Genomic DNA, 13,464 nt, shown 5'->3' with positions numbered 1-13,464 from the left:
TTCCCTGTACCTCTTTAATGTTCTTGGTGTCAGCAGCAACCCCATCCTTCCTTCCTCCCTCCCTCCTGGCTGGCACCATCAAAATGATGGTGCCCTGCCCACCTCCCACCCTGTGAGCATCATTGTTCTACTATATTTTATGCATACTACACACCTTGATTTCATATAGCGATTTGCATATTGTAATGTGCAATATATGTAACCTAATGACATATCCACAAGGTCTCCTGAGGCAGACTTTTTAGCTGAAACATGGCTCGTGTCGAATCATGTGAATTATGAGTCAAGGAAATTACACCTGGTTGTTAATAAAGTCCACTTGTTCTGAAGCATTGGTATCTTCTGCTTTTTTGACTGCTTTGTCTATGTGTGTGTGCAAAGATTGATATCCTCCATTGGTTGGTGGAATTCTTGGATGGACTAGGTGGGGTCTAATTACCAAATAAGGGAGTGTGTGGTGCAGAGGATAGAGCTACAGCTTTGGTACCCTGAGGCTGTGGGTTCAAATCCTGCTCCTTGTGACCCTGGGCAAGTCAAATCCCCATTGCTCCAGGTACATTAGATAGAGTGGGAGCCCACCAGGACAGATAGGAAAAAATGCTTGATTACCTGAATAATTTGTAAATTGCATAGAATTGTAGGTTATGCAGAATAAAAATTATTAAATAAAAATAATAAATAGATCTCACCCAGTGGATCCCACATTGCACTAGATAGGGCAAAGCTATTTTGATGATGCTGCCCAGGAGGGAGGATGGAAGGATACCTACTCCTATTCCCTTCTTTCTGTTCTCTACAGTTAAGCTGGGGGAGGGCCAGGGCAGGGGTCCCACTGGACAACCCAGGCTTTGCCTATGATTTTTTAGGGGGGCCAGGAGGGTCTAATAGACCATTAGGGATTTTTTTTAAATAGGGCAGAAGGGGGTTACTTGATGGGGGGAGGGGGGGAATAGGGCCAGGGCCAGTTTTCAGTGGTGGCATGCCTTTTTTTTATTTAAACATCAATGTTCCTGTCAGTGCTAGGAAAATAGCACAGAATGGTGAGCAGCTAATTAATACTGTGATTTTTATTAATTTACATCCTCATTATTCAGAGCATGCTATTGTAATTTTGTTGCATTAGGTTGACGGTAGAATTTGATTCTACTATGAACTTTTGAGCATGGGCCTGTAACTTTGTAGAATCCTTAGAGCAATTATGCATGTAACTGCTAATTAGTGTCAATTAGCACCAATTATTGTCAGTAATTGGTAGTTAATGGCAATCGGCAGCTTATTATGTTGCTATATTACATTACATTACATTACATTACATTAGTGATTTCTATTCCGCTTGTACCTTGCGGTTCAAAGCGGATTACATAAGAAGAAGCTGGACATTTCCAGGAGGGTACATGACATTTAGGGTAAGACATAGTTACAGAATGAGTATAGACTTGGTAACATTGGATGAAAGCAGTTATATTACATTACATATCAAATCTTTTTCCAACACTCTATAGCTTCTGTACCCAAATTTGTGTGGTAAATGTAAAATTTGGCCCGTGGTCAACATGGTTTATTAAAAGGGTTTCTTAGTGTGCCTCACCTTGCAGGTAAATTAGGATACTGAAGTGGAACTTAGCTACTGCTAAGGGCGGGAGCTCAGACTCGAACCATTGTCCCTGTGTTGGAATGAAGATTACAGTAATAGGACATCTAAAACGATTAGGAACCTCTCCAATTTCCTACACAGAGCATGAGGAACTGTGCAAGGGGCGATACATGGAGCTTTGCTCAAGTCTCTTCTACTATAATTTTTTTTGCAGCCATTTCAACCAACATAAGCCAAATTATTTCTGGATCAAGACTGGCTAAAAATTAGGGGAAGCCAGGATCGGTGAACTCCGTGGATTTGGAGAGGGGGTATGAAATGAGATTAGAAAGCTAATGGTTGGTTAGACGAGGGTGTATTAAGCAAAATTGTGAACGTGGAAGTTTAGAGGGTCAGGTCCACGTTCACAATTTTGCTTAATACATAGGGCTTAACCTAAACCACCCAGGTTAGCGTTCGCTGTCACTATAGCAACCAATAGCTCCTCCCACTGTCCTACAGTTGCTCGTTTCCCGTGTATTTTAGAAACTAGAAACGAGAAACAAGGGCCACGTTCCACTACTAGAGGAAGGGACACGCCACTAGCTCAGCGGAGGGCGGAAGAGAAAGGTTCGGAAAAGGTAGTTGGAGGGGCGCCCGGCCGCCTCACTCCCAGCCATCTGACAGGCATAGGTCACGTGGGTGCTGTGCCCTGGCACGCGTGCGCCCCTTGCGTCTGGGCTCTTCTTACCCCCCATCACGATTAGGGTCGGTGGTGAGAAGAGATGGAGGCTAGGGGGTGGGAAGTCCGTTTGTGTTTGCGTCACATAGCCGTGCGTGTGCCGTTTGTGCGCCTGTGCCGGCGGCATGGAGGTCTTTATTCCGTCCTTCCGCTCGGAGGAGAGCGACTTGGAGCGAGGATACACGGTAGGCGGGAGTGGAGCCTGTGTTGGATGCACCGGAGACTTGGCGTTGGGCTTCCTAATTTTATCATCTCTGGATAACCCCAGGAAGCAGTTGTTCATTTCAGTCGTAGCGCTCTTGTGCCTTCTCACAGTCCTCCCCCCCCCCCCCATCTTCGAATGCTTCCCGGACGGGGGCGGAGCCCTCACGTGCAATCCCGCCACTCCAGTGGTGGCCTTATGTGCATCTGGCTGGTGCTTAAGTATAAGCACAGCGCTTTCTTGTAAAATATGTTTTTGTTAAGCCGTATAGCTCTTTGGCTACTAAGCAGAGTGTGATTTCCCCCCCCCCCCAAAACCGTTATTAAACTAATACAGAGCGCCCTCCGTGCAAGAGCAGATGTTGATATTTGTTTTAAGATTTCACAGTCCTGTGGAATGTTTTATTTACACTTGGTAATGATTAGGCACCTGCTGAGCTCTATAGTAATTATAGTGCATGTTTTTTTAACCCAGACCCCGTTTCTCCAAGCGCCGTATGACTGTTTTTTGTTTGTTTTTTAAGAGCTAGCATATTTCATAGTTAATTTGAGGTCATTAATGCACATAGGTTTCTAGTATATTGGCTATTATAGAATTAAATTATTAAAAATAACAATCGGAGTTAGTATATCTCTATTGTGTTTGTTTTAACTCTAGCTTCTGTCTTTCTTGGGTTTGTTTGAAAAGCTTTCCTACGCTTCCTTCTAGCTATATGTTTCTGTGTATGTATAATAGTATTACTGTAATTAAACATACAGTACTTGTTTAACTAGGGTTTTTTGATGGCTGATCAAGAAGTGTGTTTTCTAATACATAATGGCAGACAGAAGTTTACAGGTTTTGATAAGGTTAGGTGACCTGATTGTACTGCACCAGTTCTGCTCGACCGCAAGGCATAACTAAGGTTGGTCTGACACTTGCAGAAGAGATCACTCACTGTCTTAAGGGAATAGAATCCTAGTGATCACTTTGCAGCAGTATTACTTACTGATTGACTTCTGAAGTGCCTGTGTACTGAGCTTTGAAAGGAGTCAGTCTTGTCTGTGCCTTTGAGGATCACTGCCAAGATTGTTATGGGTGGGCTAATGGGCTGGAAACGTCAGGTGGCTTGGCTGAGAGGGTGGCAGACACAAATTTACCCCTGCCATTAGTTTACAGCAGGGATCTCAAAGGCCCTCCTTGAGGGCTGCAATCCAGTCCGGCTTTTCAGGATTTCCTCAATGAATATGCATTGAAAGCAGTGCATATTCATTGGGGAAATCCTGAAAACCTGACTGGATTGCAGCCCTCAAAGAGGGACTTTGAGACCCCTGGTTTACAGCATATTGGGCTCTGACTGGGGCTCCCTCCAGTCATCTGGATGTTGTTCCAGGTTGCTGCAAAGTAAGGTGAGGAGTGACCTAGTGGTAGAGCTGCTGCCTCAGCACCCTGAGGTTATAGGATCGATCCCAGCGCTGCTCTTTGTGACCCTAAGCGAGTTGCTTAATCCTCTATATTGCTTCGGGTACAAAATAAGTACCTGTATATATGTAAACTGCTTTGAATATGTGATCACAAAAAGGTGGTATACAAGTTCCATCCACTTTCCCTCCCCCCACCAACCTTTATGGTACAAAGTAGAGAGGCAAGGTTGGAAGCAATTAAACTAAAAGCCTGGAGACTGCTTTTAAATCTTAAGCTCTTATTTGACTGTTTAATAGCAATGTTTTAATCATTTAATCATTTAATCATTTAATAAAAACTCCCTAATCTCTTTTGTCCTATTTCTTTTGAAATAGAGATTAAGCTCTGTAGAGTAGGTATTGTATAAGTGTTTTAGTGTTACATAAATTAATAGTACAGTAGACACTTAGTTACCTGGCACTGATGGGGATTGGTAGATGCTGGATAAATGTAGTTTCTGGCTGCATGAGAGTTCCTATTAAAAATTGTTTTGTCTCCCTTCCCACCTCACCTTTCAGGTCTGAGTCACTCTCGTCTTCCCATCCCCATTTGTAGGTCCAGCATCTGTTCCTCCCTTCCCACCCTTCTTTCTGGTCTGGGTCACTTTCTCTCCTCCCTCCCCCACACACATTTATGGGTCTAGCATCCCCTTCCCTGCCGGTCCAGCATCCATGTCCCTTCCTCCCCCAACTCACACTTCTGGCCCTCCCTCTACGCAGGTAGAACCAGTATCTTACGTGCAGCTCTCCTGAAGCAGCAGCCGGTCAGCAGAGGAAGCACAGTAAACAGGCTGCTTGTGGCCAGCTCCAGCAAGACCTTTGCCACATTGGTAGTGAAGCTGACTGACTGCTGCTTTGGGGGCTGGAGGGAGGGAGGGGGGGTTGTCAGGACTGGCTGCTGCTGCTTGGGGTTATAGAGAGGGCAATTTTTTTTTTTTTGCTGGTTGGTTGAGTACTGGTTAACTGGGATTCTACTATAGTAAGTAAACTATTAGACCAAAATACATTACTAATAATTTTTTTATTTTGTAATGGGAGGACGGTGGTTATGTCAGGAATACTGTCGGAGCTTAACCCCCCTGTAAAATGGAATCATGTGAGATGGAGGCAATATGAACTTCACAGAGGGGAATCTTGTAGTCATATTTTATGGCCAAACAGTGTGACAAGGCAATTACAAAACCATATGGAGTGTTATTGCCAGTAGGAAAAGAAAAGTATGATGATGCCTTTCTTTAGAGACTCATCTAAGTACTGTGTCCAGTTTTGCAGGTCACATTTTCAAAATGATATAGAGGCAGGCCAGTGGAGAGATATCAAAATGATGCTGGGCTGCATCAAAAACTCCAGAAAGTGAGAACAAAGGTCTTTGATATCTGCACATGGATTGATATATTAGCGGCATTCAGATACTTCAAGCTATATTAAACAAAATACACAATTCTTATTGGAGGAAAGGAAGCTCTAAAATGAGAGGTCATGTGAAGCTTAAAGGGGAGGAGGTAGATTCTGTAGTAACAGAAGATATTTCTTCACAGAAAGACTGGTAGAGACAGGAGCAGTAATGAAGTTTAAGGAAACATGAGATAAGCCTAGAGGATTTCCACTTGGGAAGAAGTGAAGGGGAAGCTGGAGAGCAGCTATGTTTTGGTACCCCAGATGGAAGTAAGCAGGTCAGTGGTTCCCAAATCTGTCCTGTGATGACCTCTAGCCAGTTGGTTTTCAGGATGTCTACAACCTGTCTGGAATCCTCAAAACAGATTTGGGAATTACTCTTTTATGTTTTGTGTTTGCTACATACTGTCCGGCTGCTAAAATATTCTTGAGCTTATATGGCAGAGTGGTTTGTATTGTGTCTTGTTCTCAATTCAGAAAATGTTTTTGGAATAAAACTTGTATATGTGTTCGCAAAGCAATATGCCTTATATACATGAATATAAACTGACATTTTTGGGCCCAAAAATTGGGTTTTCGGTTTATATTTGAGTTTTCAATTGGTGACCATCACTTTTGACCTCCCGGCCTGACTCGATGATGGGCAGTGTTGCTGTTCATTCCCAATGCCTGGCATTTCTGTGCTCCACAAACCTCCCGAATCCCCCCCTTCCCCCCGATGACTAAATCTTACCATTCTCAACAAACTCAACTCTCCCCCAATGACAGGGGCTACTTTTCATCTAGAAACCCTTCTTCCCTGATGACTGGCGCTGCCGTCTTCCCCTGCCCAGTTGGCATTACGTTCTGGTGCTCAAAGAAGCTGACACCAAGGTTATAGGCCAGCGTGGGGCCTTTAGCTTCTGCGCATGCTCAAGGCCTGCTGGCTCCCATCCTCTGAGAATTTTGGAGAGGGTGAGAGCTGGCAAGCCTTGAGCATGCGCAGAAGCTCAAGTCCCCGCACCAGCCCAGAACCTTGGTGTCAGCTTCTTTGAGCACCGGAACGGTAAGCATAATGCCAGCTGGGCAGAGAAAGATAACAGCGCCAGTTATTGGGGAAGAAGGGTTGTGCTGAAAAATAGTGCTGGTTATTAGGGTAAAGGGGTTTGTGCTGAAAAATAGTGCTGGTTATTAGGATAAAGGGGTTTGTGCTGAAAAATAGCACCAGTCATCGGGGGGAAGGGGTTTGTGTTGCAAAATAGAGCAGGGGAAAGGATTGGGTTTCTGGAGGGCTGGGTTTATGAGGATATGAAACAGGATTATATAGATTAGAAGAATCTTCTTAAACTGTGCAGTGCAAATGAAGCTGTCTTGTCTTTATTACTCTTGCATGGCTTATTTAGGATGCCCATTTAACATATTCTAGGAAGTTGCCCTTTGGTCTCCTATACTCGCCCCTTTTCTTTCCACACTAGTACTCTTTCTCCTCCTAGCCCCAATGGCAGCCCAGTATAGGAGACAGATTTATCTTCTGCTGGCAGGACACTGAGGTCACACCATGATCACTCAAATTTCTAATCCCGATCTATATTTGAGTCCACCATTTTTCCCCCTTTTTTGGGGGAAAAAATGGTTACCTCAGTTTATATTCGGATAGATTTATTTTTGACTATATACGATATATCATTCACATAGGTAGCTAGAAGCTAGAATAGTTTTCAAATTTGGTTGTGTATGTTTTAAGGCCTTGAATGGACTTTTACCCAGCTATCTTTTAGATTGCTTCAATTTTGCTACTAGAAAACACTTGCGTGTGATATGACTTTTTGATTTTCCATCTGTAAGGAGATGTGTTTACTAACGATTTCTTAGTAAAACTATGGCAGCTATGTGGGCCAAACAAGTTAGAACTTATATATCAATCTCAACCTCTTAACTTAGTTTTTAGAAAATCATTGAAAACCCACTAGTTTGGTAAATATTTTGATTAATTTAGTATGATCATACTACATATGGTTAGTATTTCTTAGCTGTTTACTGCACTGAACCACGAGGTAGCTGTGGTATATAAGAATTTATGCAATGTAATAGAATGTTGCTCTTCCTTGGTGCATCTAAGAGATACATTTTTAGCTGCATGTAAAAGAGGTAGTCTGAGAATGTGTTTAGGTCAAGGTAGGAAAATAGCACACCAGATTATATTTTCAACATTCTGTGTGTTCTTTGGTGATATTTTTCCAATGAAAAAGTCAGCATGAACTTTGTCCCTGCAACAAGGTTCAGGGTGTAAATAAGCAATACTTCTATTTCAAAACTTGTGGCAGAGTCTGTGGAGGATCAAAAATGTTTAAAGTTGATCATACTCAGAACTTCCTCATTGGTAGTCTGTTTTTTTTCCCTTCTGTCCCTGTCTTCCACACCCCCCATGGTAGCTAGTTTTCCCAGTCATGCCTTACCAGGGAGTTAATAGTTTAAGGGAACTAGTCCCAATTCTGCTGTTCTTATTTCTCCCATACTCCTCTGTAACAAACTGGGCTCAGATTTACTGCTCACTACCAGTAGTGACAGTATCCAATTTACAGAATGACAACACGGCTCAGTCTCTTAAAAGTATCCACATTATAGGTTGACTCCTTATTTCACAAGAAACTGAGAGAAAGGAAGGGACTATACAGAGGCTGGAAAAAAAATAAGCCCAAGGAGAGAGCGAGAGAGAGAGTTACGGAGATGGGGATGGATCTCCCTTGTCACTGCAACCCATGTGGCTCACTTCTCATCCAGAGATGAGCAGGGAGCTGAGGCATTTGAAAATGCACATGGCCAATGGGAAGCTTTCCTCCTGCTTGGCTAACATAGAACTAATAAATCGATTTTGGAAGAGATCAGACCAGCTTCATCACTCGAAACCCACATGATGCAATTTATTGGTCATGCTGTTGGAAGAGACATCATGTTTGGAAGGACATCATGTTTGGGAAGATCAAAGGAACTAGGCAAAGAGGATGACCTGCAACTAGGTGGCTGGATACGTTGACAACTACTGTGGGGATGACACTGGAGGACCTTGTAAGACTAGCACTTGACTGAGTCAATGGCAATTAACACCCACCCACATACATATATATCTCTACCCCTACCCTCTCCTGCCTTTCTTTTACAATATACCAATTTGAATATTGGTGGGAAAGTCATTTGGTCACAAATTTGAATGTTGGTGGGGAAAACCAGTTGGTGACTAACGGACCGCTCTGTTCACAATCAGATCAGTGGACCCACTATTTTGTCCACTGTGAATTTTGTCCAATGTAAATTCTGGTCACATTACGACATTACTTCTAACTCTGACCCCAACTCCTTCTTGGTAGATTCTTGAACCAACACTAGCACGCAGATATTAAACAAAATGGCCCCCATCAAATCAAGAAAAATGAGAAACAAAGATCTGGAAGGTTGGTTCAACGCCGAGCTAGGAACAGTGAAACGGGAATTACGAAAACTTGAGAGACAATGGCTGAAATCAGGTGACAGTAAAGAGAGAGCAAGTTGGAGACAAAAATTAAAAGAATACAAAAATCTAATTATAGTAAAACGCACTAATTTCTACGCACAAAAAATTGATTCGCCAAACAACAACATCAGAAATCTTTTTAAACTAGTCAACAATATCTACGACATACAGTCCTTTTCCTGCCCTATCTTAGACTCTCCACCATCGGCCGATGCGCTGGCTGAGTTTTTCAACAACAAAATTATCAACCTGAGATCCATCCTTTCGGTCACTACAACCAATCATTCGAAATACCCAGTTGCTCAACACATAGTCGAACCTAGTTTAGACATGTTCTGGAATAATTTTAACACCCCCGCCTGGCTTCAATTCTGCAAATTTTATTCAAAATACGCTGACTCCTACTGCAAATTATACTGTTGCCCACCAAACATTATGAAAGTTGCTCCAGTCACCTTTAAAGCCAAATTACATATTTGGCTTTCCTCACTACTACTGTCAGGCACTTTTCCCGAAGCCTTAGGCCAAATTCTGATCACTCCGATCATAAAAAACCCCAAGGAATCCATTAAGTTTACCATGAACTACAGACTCATCGCGAGCATTCCATTTTTTATAAAGCTGATGGAAGGCCTGGTTAACGAGGACTTAGTAACTTACCTGGATAAATTCAGCATACTGCGCGACAATCGGGTTTTCGTCCTGGGTTTAGCAAGGAAACAGTTATTGCCTCTCTACTAGATTCCCTCCACAGCTTATTTAGTCAGGGTACCAGTGCTCTAGTCCTGCAATTCGACTTAAGTAATGCTTTCGACCTAGTCTATCATGACATCCTACTCGGATGTCTGGAGTCAATTGGCCTTTTGGGTAATGTCCTAAAATGGTTCCAGGGTTTTTTAAGGAAACATTCATACCAAGTTTATAGTGACAACGATCATTCCTATAGCTGGGTCAACTTATGTGGAGTCCCACAAGGTTTCCCCCTATCCCCTACACTATTTAACATCTACTTAGCCTCATTGGGGAACCTACTGCGAAGCTTAAAAGTCAAATTTTACATTTATGCAGACAACATCACTTTAGTTTTTCCCCTAACAAACCTATCTCCTGAGACAAAGATCCACCTGGCATCCATATTAAAGCAAATCGATCAGTGGATGGCCCAATTCAAACTGAAACTCAACTCAGAAAAAAACAAATTCTTCCTAGCTAGCTGAATGACAAACTCAAAGACTCTTCAATTTCCTTGAATGGTCAAGTCTATCCTATTGTCAACTCCATAAAAGTTCTGGGAGTAACTCTGGACCGTTAGCTTACCCTTGAAGCGCACACTGAGCTATTGATTAGAAAAGGTTTCTCGACTCTATGGAAACTAAGAACCATCAGAAAGTACTTCAATTCAACTTCATTCCGTTTATTGGTGCAAGCCTCCATACTAAGCATACTCGATTACTGCAACATCATTTATCTGGGGTCTTTCAAGAAAACTATTCAAAGACTCCGAATCATCCAAAACTCAGCCGTCCGACTGATTTTTGGCATAAAAAAATGGGACCACATAACCCCCTATTACCAATAACTTCATTGGCTGCCCCTGGAGGCAAGAGTCCTGTTCTAATTCGCCTGTCTTTGTTTCAAATCTATACTTGGTTCGGCCCCCACATATCTGGTTGCACATTTCAATTTGGACTGCCCCAGCAGGCCTACACGCAGAGTCCACATGTTCGCCCATCCATCAATAAAGGCCTGCCGATACAAAAGATACCTAGACAGAACACTTGCTTTTCAAGTAGGCCAAATGAACAACTGGTTGAGCAACTTAATAACGCACTCTTCATCCTATATAAGTTGTAGAAAGCTAGTAAAAACAAACTTGTTCAACCGATTTGTAACCTAAATGCTCCCTTGCCCTTTCGCTTTACTCCATCTGATTTTTACCATGGTCTCTCATTCCCGCTCTGTTCTCTGCCTACATGTATTGATGACTGTCCAGTGCGTCTATTCTCGCTGATTGTTTGCAGCCTGTTCCAGCCCTCTTATCCCTGTATCCGCTTCATGTACTTTAAAACCTTACTTTGTACCTATATTCGCTGATTGTCCAACTCCTCTTATTGTAAATCGCCTCGAACTACTATTGCTTTGGCAGTATATAAGAATAAAATTATTATTATTATTTACAAAGACAAACTGCAGACCTCACAGCATACCCTGAAGAAAGCCAGAACATGATAGCTGAAACGTCAATTTCTACCTGACAAAATGTAGCAAGACCCGGAAACCTGCAACAAGCACAATGCCAGCTACGGAAACCCTGAGAGAACATATTGCTTCTTACGGGTCTTCTGCTAAGCCATCTCTCTCCCCTTCACTGTTCAGAATTCTGCTGTATGCCTGGTATTTTGTCAGTGTTGTTATGTTCAAGTTACCCCTTTTCTCGTCCACAGAATGTCAACGCCTCTTACTGACCTACAAGTGTATTCATTCTGCAATTCCTCAGTATATCTCCTCTCTTCTCTTTCCCTATACTCTGCCCCACCATCTCCGTTCATTGGGTGAGTCTCTTTTGTCAGTACCCTTCTCCTCTACTAATAAATAGTGCTGCCCAATTCAGGAAAAAAAAATTTCAATTCAATTCAACCTGTTGAATTGGTTTTTCAATTCGATTCGATTTTCCTGCCCAATTGGGTGTGTGTTTTTTTGTTTGTTTTTTTTTCAAACATCCTGGTGGGTTTATTTTATAGCCTCTTCACCCCCTTTGCCTTCTCCTAACCACACTGGCGCTATGGTATAAACAAAATAAACAAAAAAGACTTTTCCTGTCTCTGTTAAATCCTAGCTCACATTTGCGGTCTAACACCAGCTCTGACAGGATACACGTTTCAAATCTGACATATTGTAATCACAAAACAGAAAATAAAATTAATTTTTCTACCTTTTGTTGTCTGATCATTATTCAAATTTTGTTGGTCCCAGGCTCTGGTTGTCTTCTGATAATTTGCTTGCCAGGGTCTCCTTCTTTCTCCGTGGTAACCATCCATCTGCCATCTCAGTCCTCCCCTTCCATTTCCCTTCCCTCCTCCGGAGGTCTGGCATCTTTTTTATCCCAGGACAAGCAGGCAGCATATTCTTGACTGATGGGTGACGGCACCGACGGAGCCCCAGTACGGACAATTTTAGAGTGATTGCAATATAAGAACTTGGAAAGTTCCAGTAGGCCGCACCGCGCACGCGCGAGTGCCTTCCCGCCCGACAGAGGCGCGCGGTCCCCAGTTTTCTTAGTTCCGCGGAGCTGAGAAGTCGCATTTTTCAACGGCTGTTGAAAACTTTTCTTTTTCGCCTTCCCGCTCGCGAAACCTTTTTGGGAAAATTTTTTCCTTTATTTCTTTTCTTTTTTTCTAAAAAAAAAAAACAAAAAACCCGAGTATTTTTCGTTATTTTTCTTCATTTCGGTTTTGCCCCGGCGGGGCCTGCTGCCACCATCGAGGCCTCGGCCTTCGATTTGGCAGAAGCCGTTTTTACTTTCATGCCCCCCCAGCCAGGTTTTAAAAAGTGCCAGCGGTGTGCATGGCCTATATCCCTCACGGATCCGCACAACTGGTGCTTACAGTGCCTAGGTCCTGAGCATCAGGCTTCCACCTGCACCCGCTGTGCCACGTTAAAAAAACGTACCTTAAAAAATCGCCAGATACAGCAGCGCTTACTTTTCGGTGCCGATATGTCCGATCCCGCGGCATCGACACCGGTATCGGCCCCATCTCAGTCGGCACCCACTTCGTCGACACCGCGCCGGCGTTGCAACACCCAGGTAAGCCGGCTAAGAAGCCTTCCCCTCTGGAACGCCCTCCGGTCTCGATTGCAGCGAGCCCAGTCCTGCCGACTGTGAGGCGCCAGCGTTCCGCCCCTATCGAGGTGAGTCCCTCGACTTCGGGTTCCTCATCTCCGGGGCGTCGAGCGGCACCGCAGGTACCGCAAAAGAAAAAGGCGGTACCGGTGCCTTCTTTGGATGAGCGCATTGCAGCCGTCCTACAGGTGCAGATCAAGGAGCAGTTACAGCAACTCCTTCCTGCTCTATTGGCACCGAGCCTTCCGGTCCCGGTCCGGTCTGAGCCACCGGTACCGGCAGTGGAGCAGCCTCTATTGTCTGCATCCACTGCTTCGGTACCGGTGCACTCTGCCTCATCGATATCGATGCCACTCCTCGCACCAGAACCGAGGGCCCAGCATCAATCGGTGCAGACTTCGGCACCGTTACAGTCAGTAACATCACCCGGTACCGTATCTATGCGGTCTGGTAAGTCGGCACGCAAATCCCGACACCTAGAACCCTCTACTCCGGAGTCTCGAGACCGTAGCTCCCATATTAGGGACCCTGATCTGTGGGGTGACTCCGAAGAGCCTTTTCTTTCTGAGGGTGAGTGTTCCTCGGATGAGGATGATCCTGCTGCTCCAGATCCATCCTCAAAACAGGATTCTACATCTTTCACTTCCTTCCTAAAAGAGATGTGTGAATCTCTTTCCATTCCTTTGGAGGCTGAGTCTAAAAAATCCAAGGCCTTCCTTGATGCCCTTGACTTCGATCAGCCTCCAAAGGAATTTTTGAAACTCCCTCTCCATGACATCCTG

At 43.8% G+C, this 13,464-nt stretch overlaps 1 protein-coding gene across 1 annotated transcript in view; it reads left to right on the top strand.

Annotated features, from left to right (window-relative positions):
* Nucleotides 1-2,314: 2,314 nt before the first annotated feature.
* Nucleotides 2,315-13,464, top strand: part of SNX24 (sorting nexin 24) — a 221,486-nt gene continuing 210,336 nt past the window's right edge. The window contains exon 1 of the mRNA XM_033929009.1: nucleotides 2,315-2,500. Within this exon, the coding sequence (XP_033784900.1) occupies nucleotides 2,441-2,500 (60 nt within the window). The 5' untranslated portion in view covers nucleotides 2,315-2,440. The remainder of the gene's footprint in view (nucleotides 2,501-13,464) is intronic.

Source organism: Geotrypetes seraphini, chromosome 1, assembly GCF_902459505.1.
Source record: "Geotrypetes seraphini chromosome 1, aGeoSer1.1, whole genome shotgun sequence".
NCBI classification, from domain to species: domain Eukaryota; kingdom Metazoa; phylum Chordata; class Amphibia; order Gymnophiona; family Dermophiidae; genus Geotrypetes; species Geotrypetes seraphini.
The sequence above is the reverse complement of the archived record's forward strand: the minus strand, read 5'-3'. Positions and strand labels throughout refer to the sequence as shown.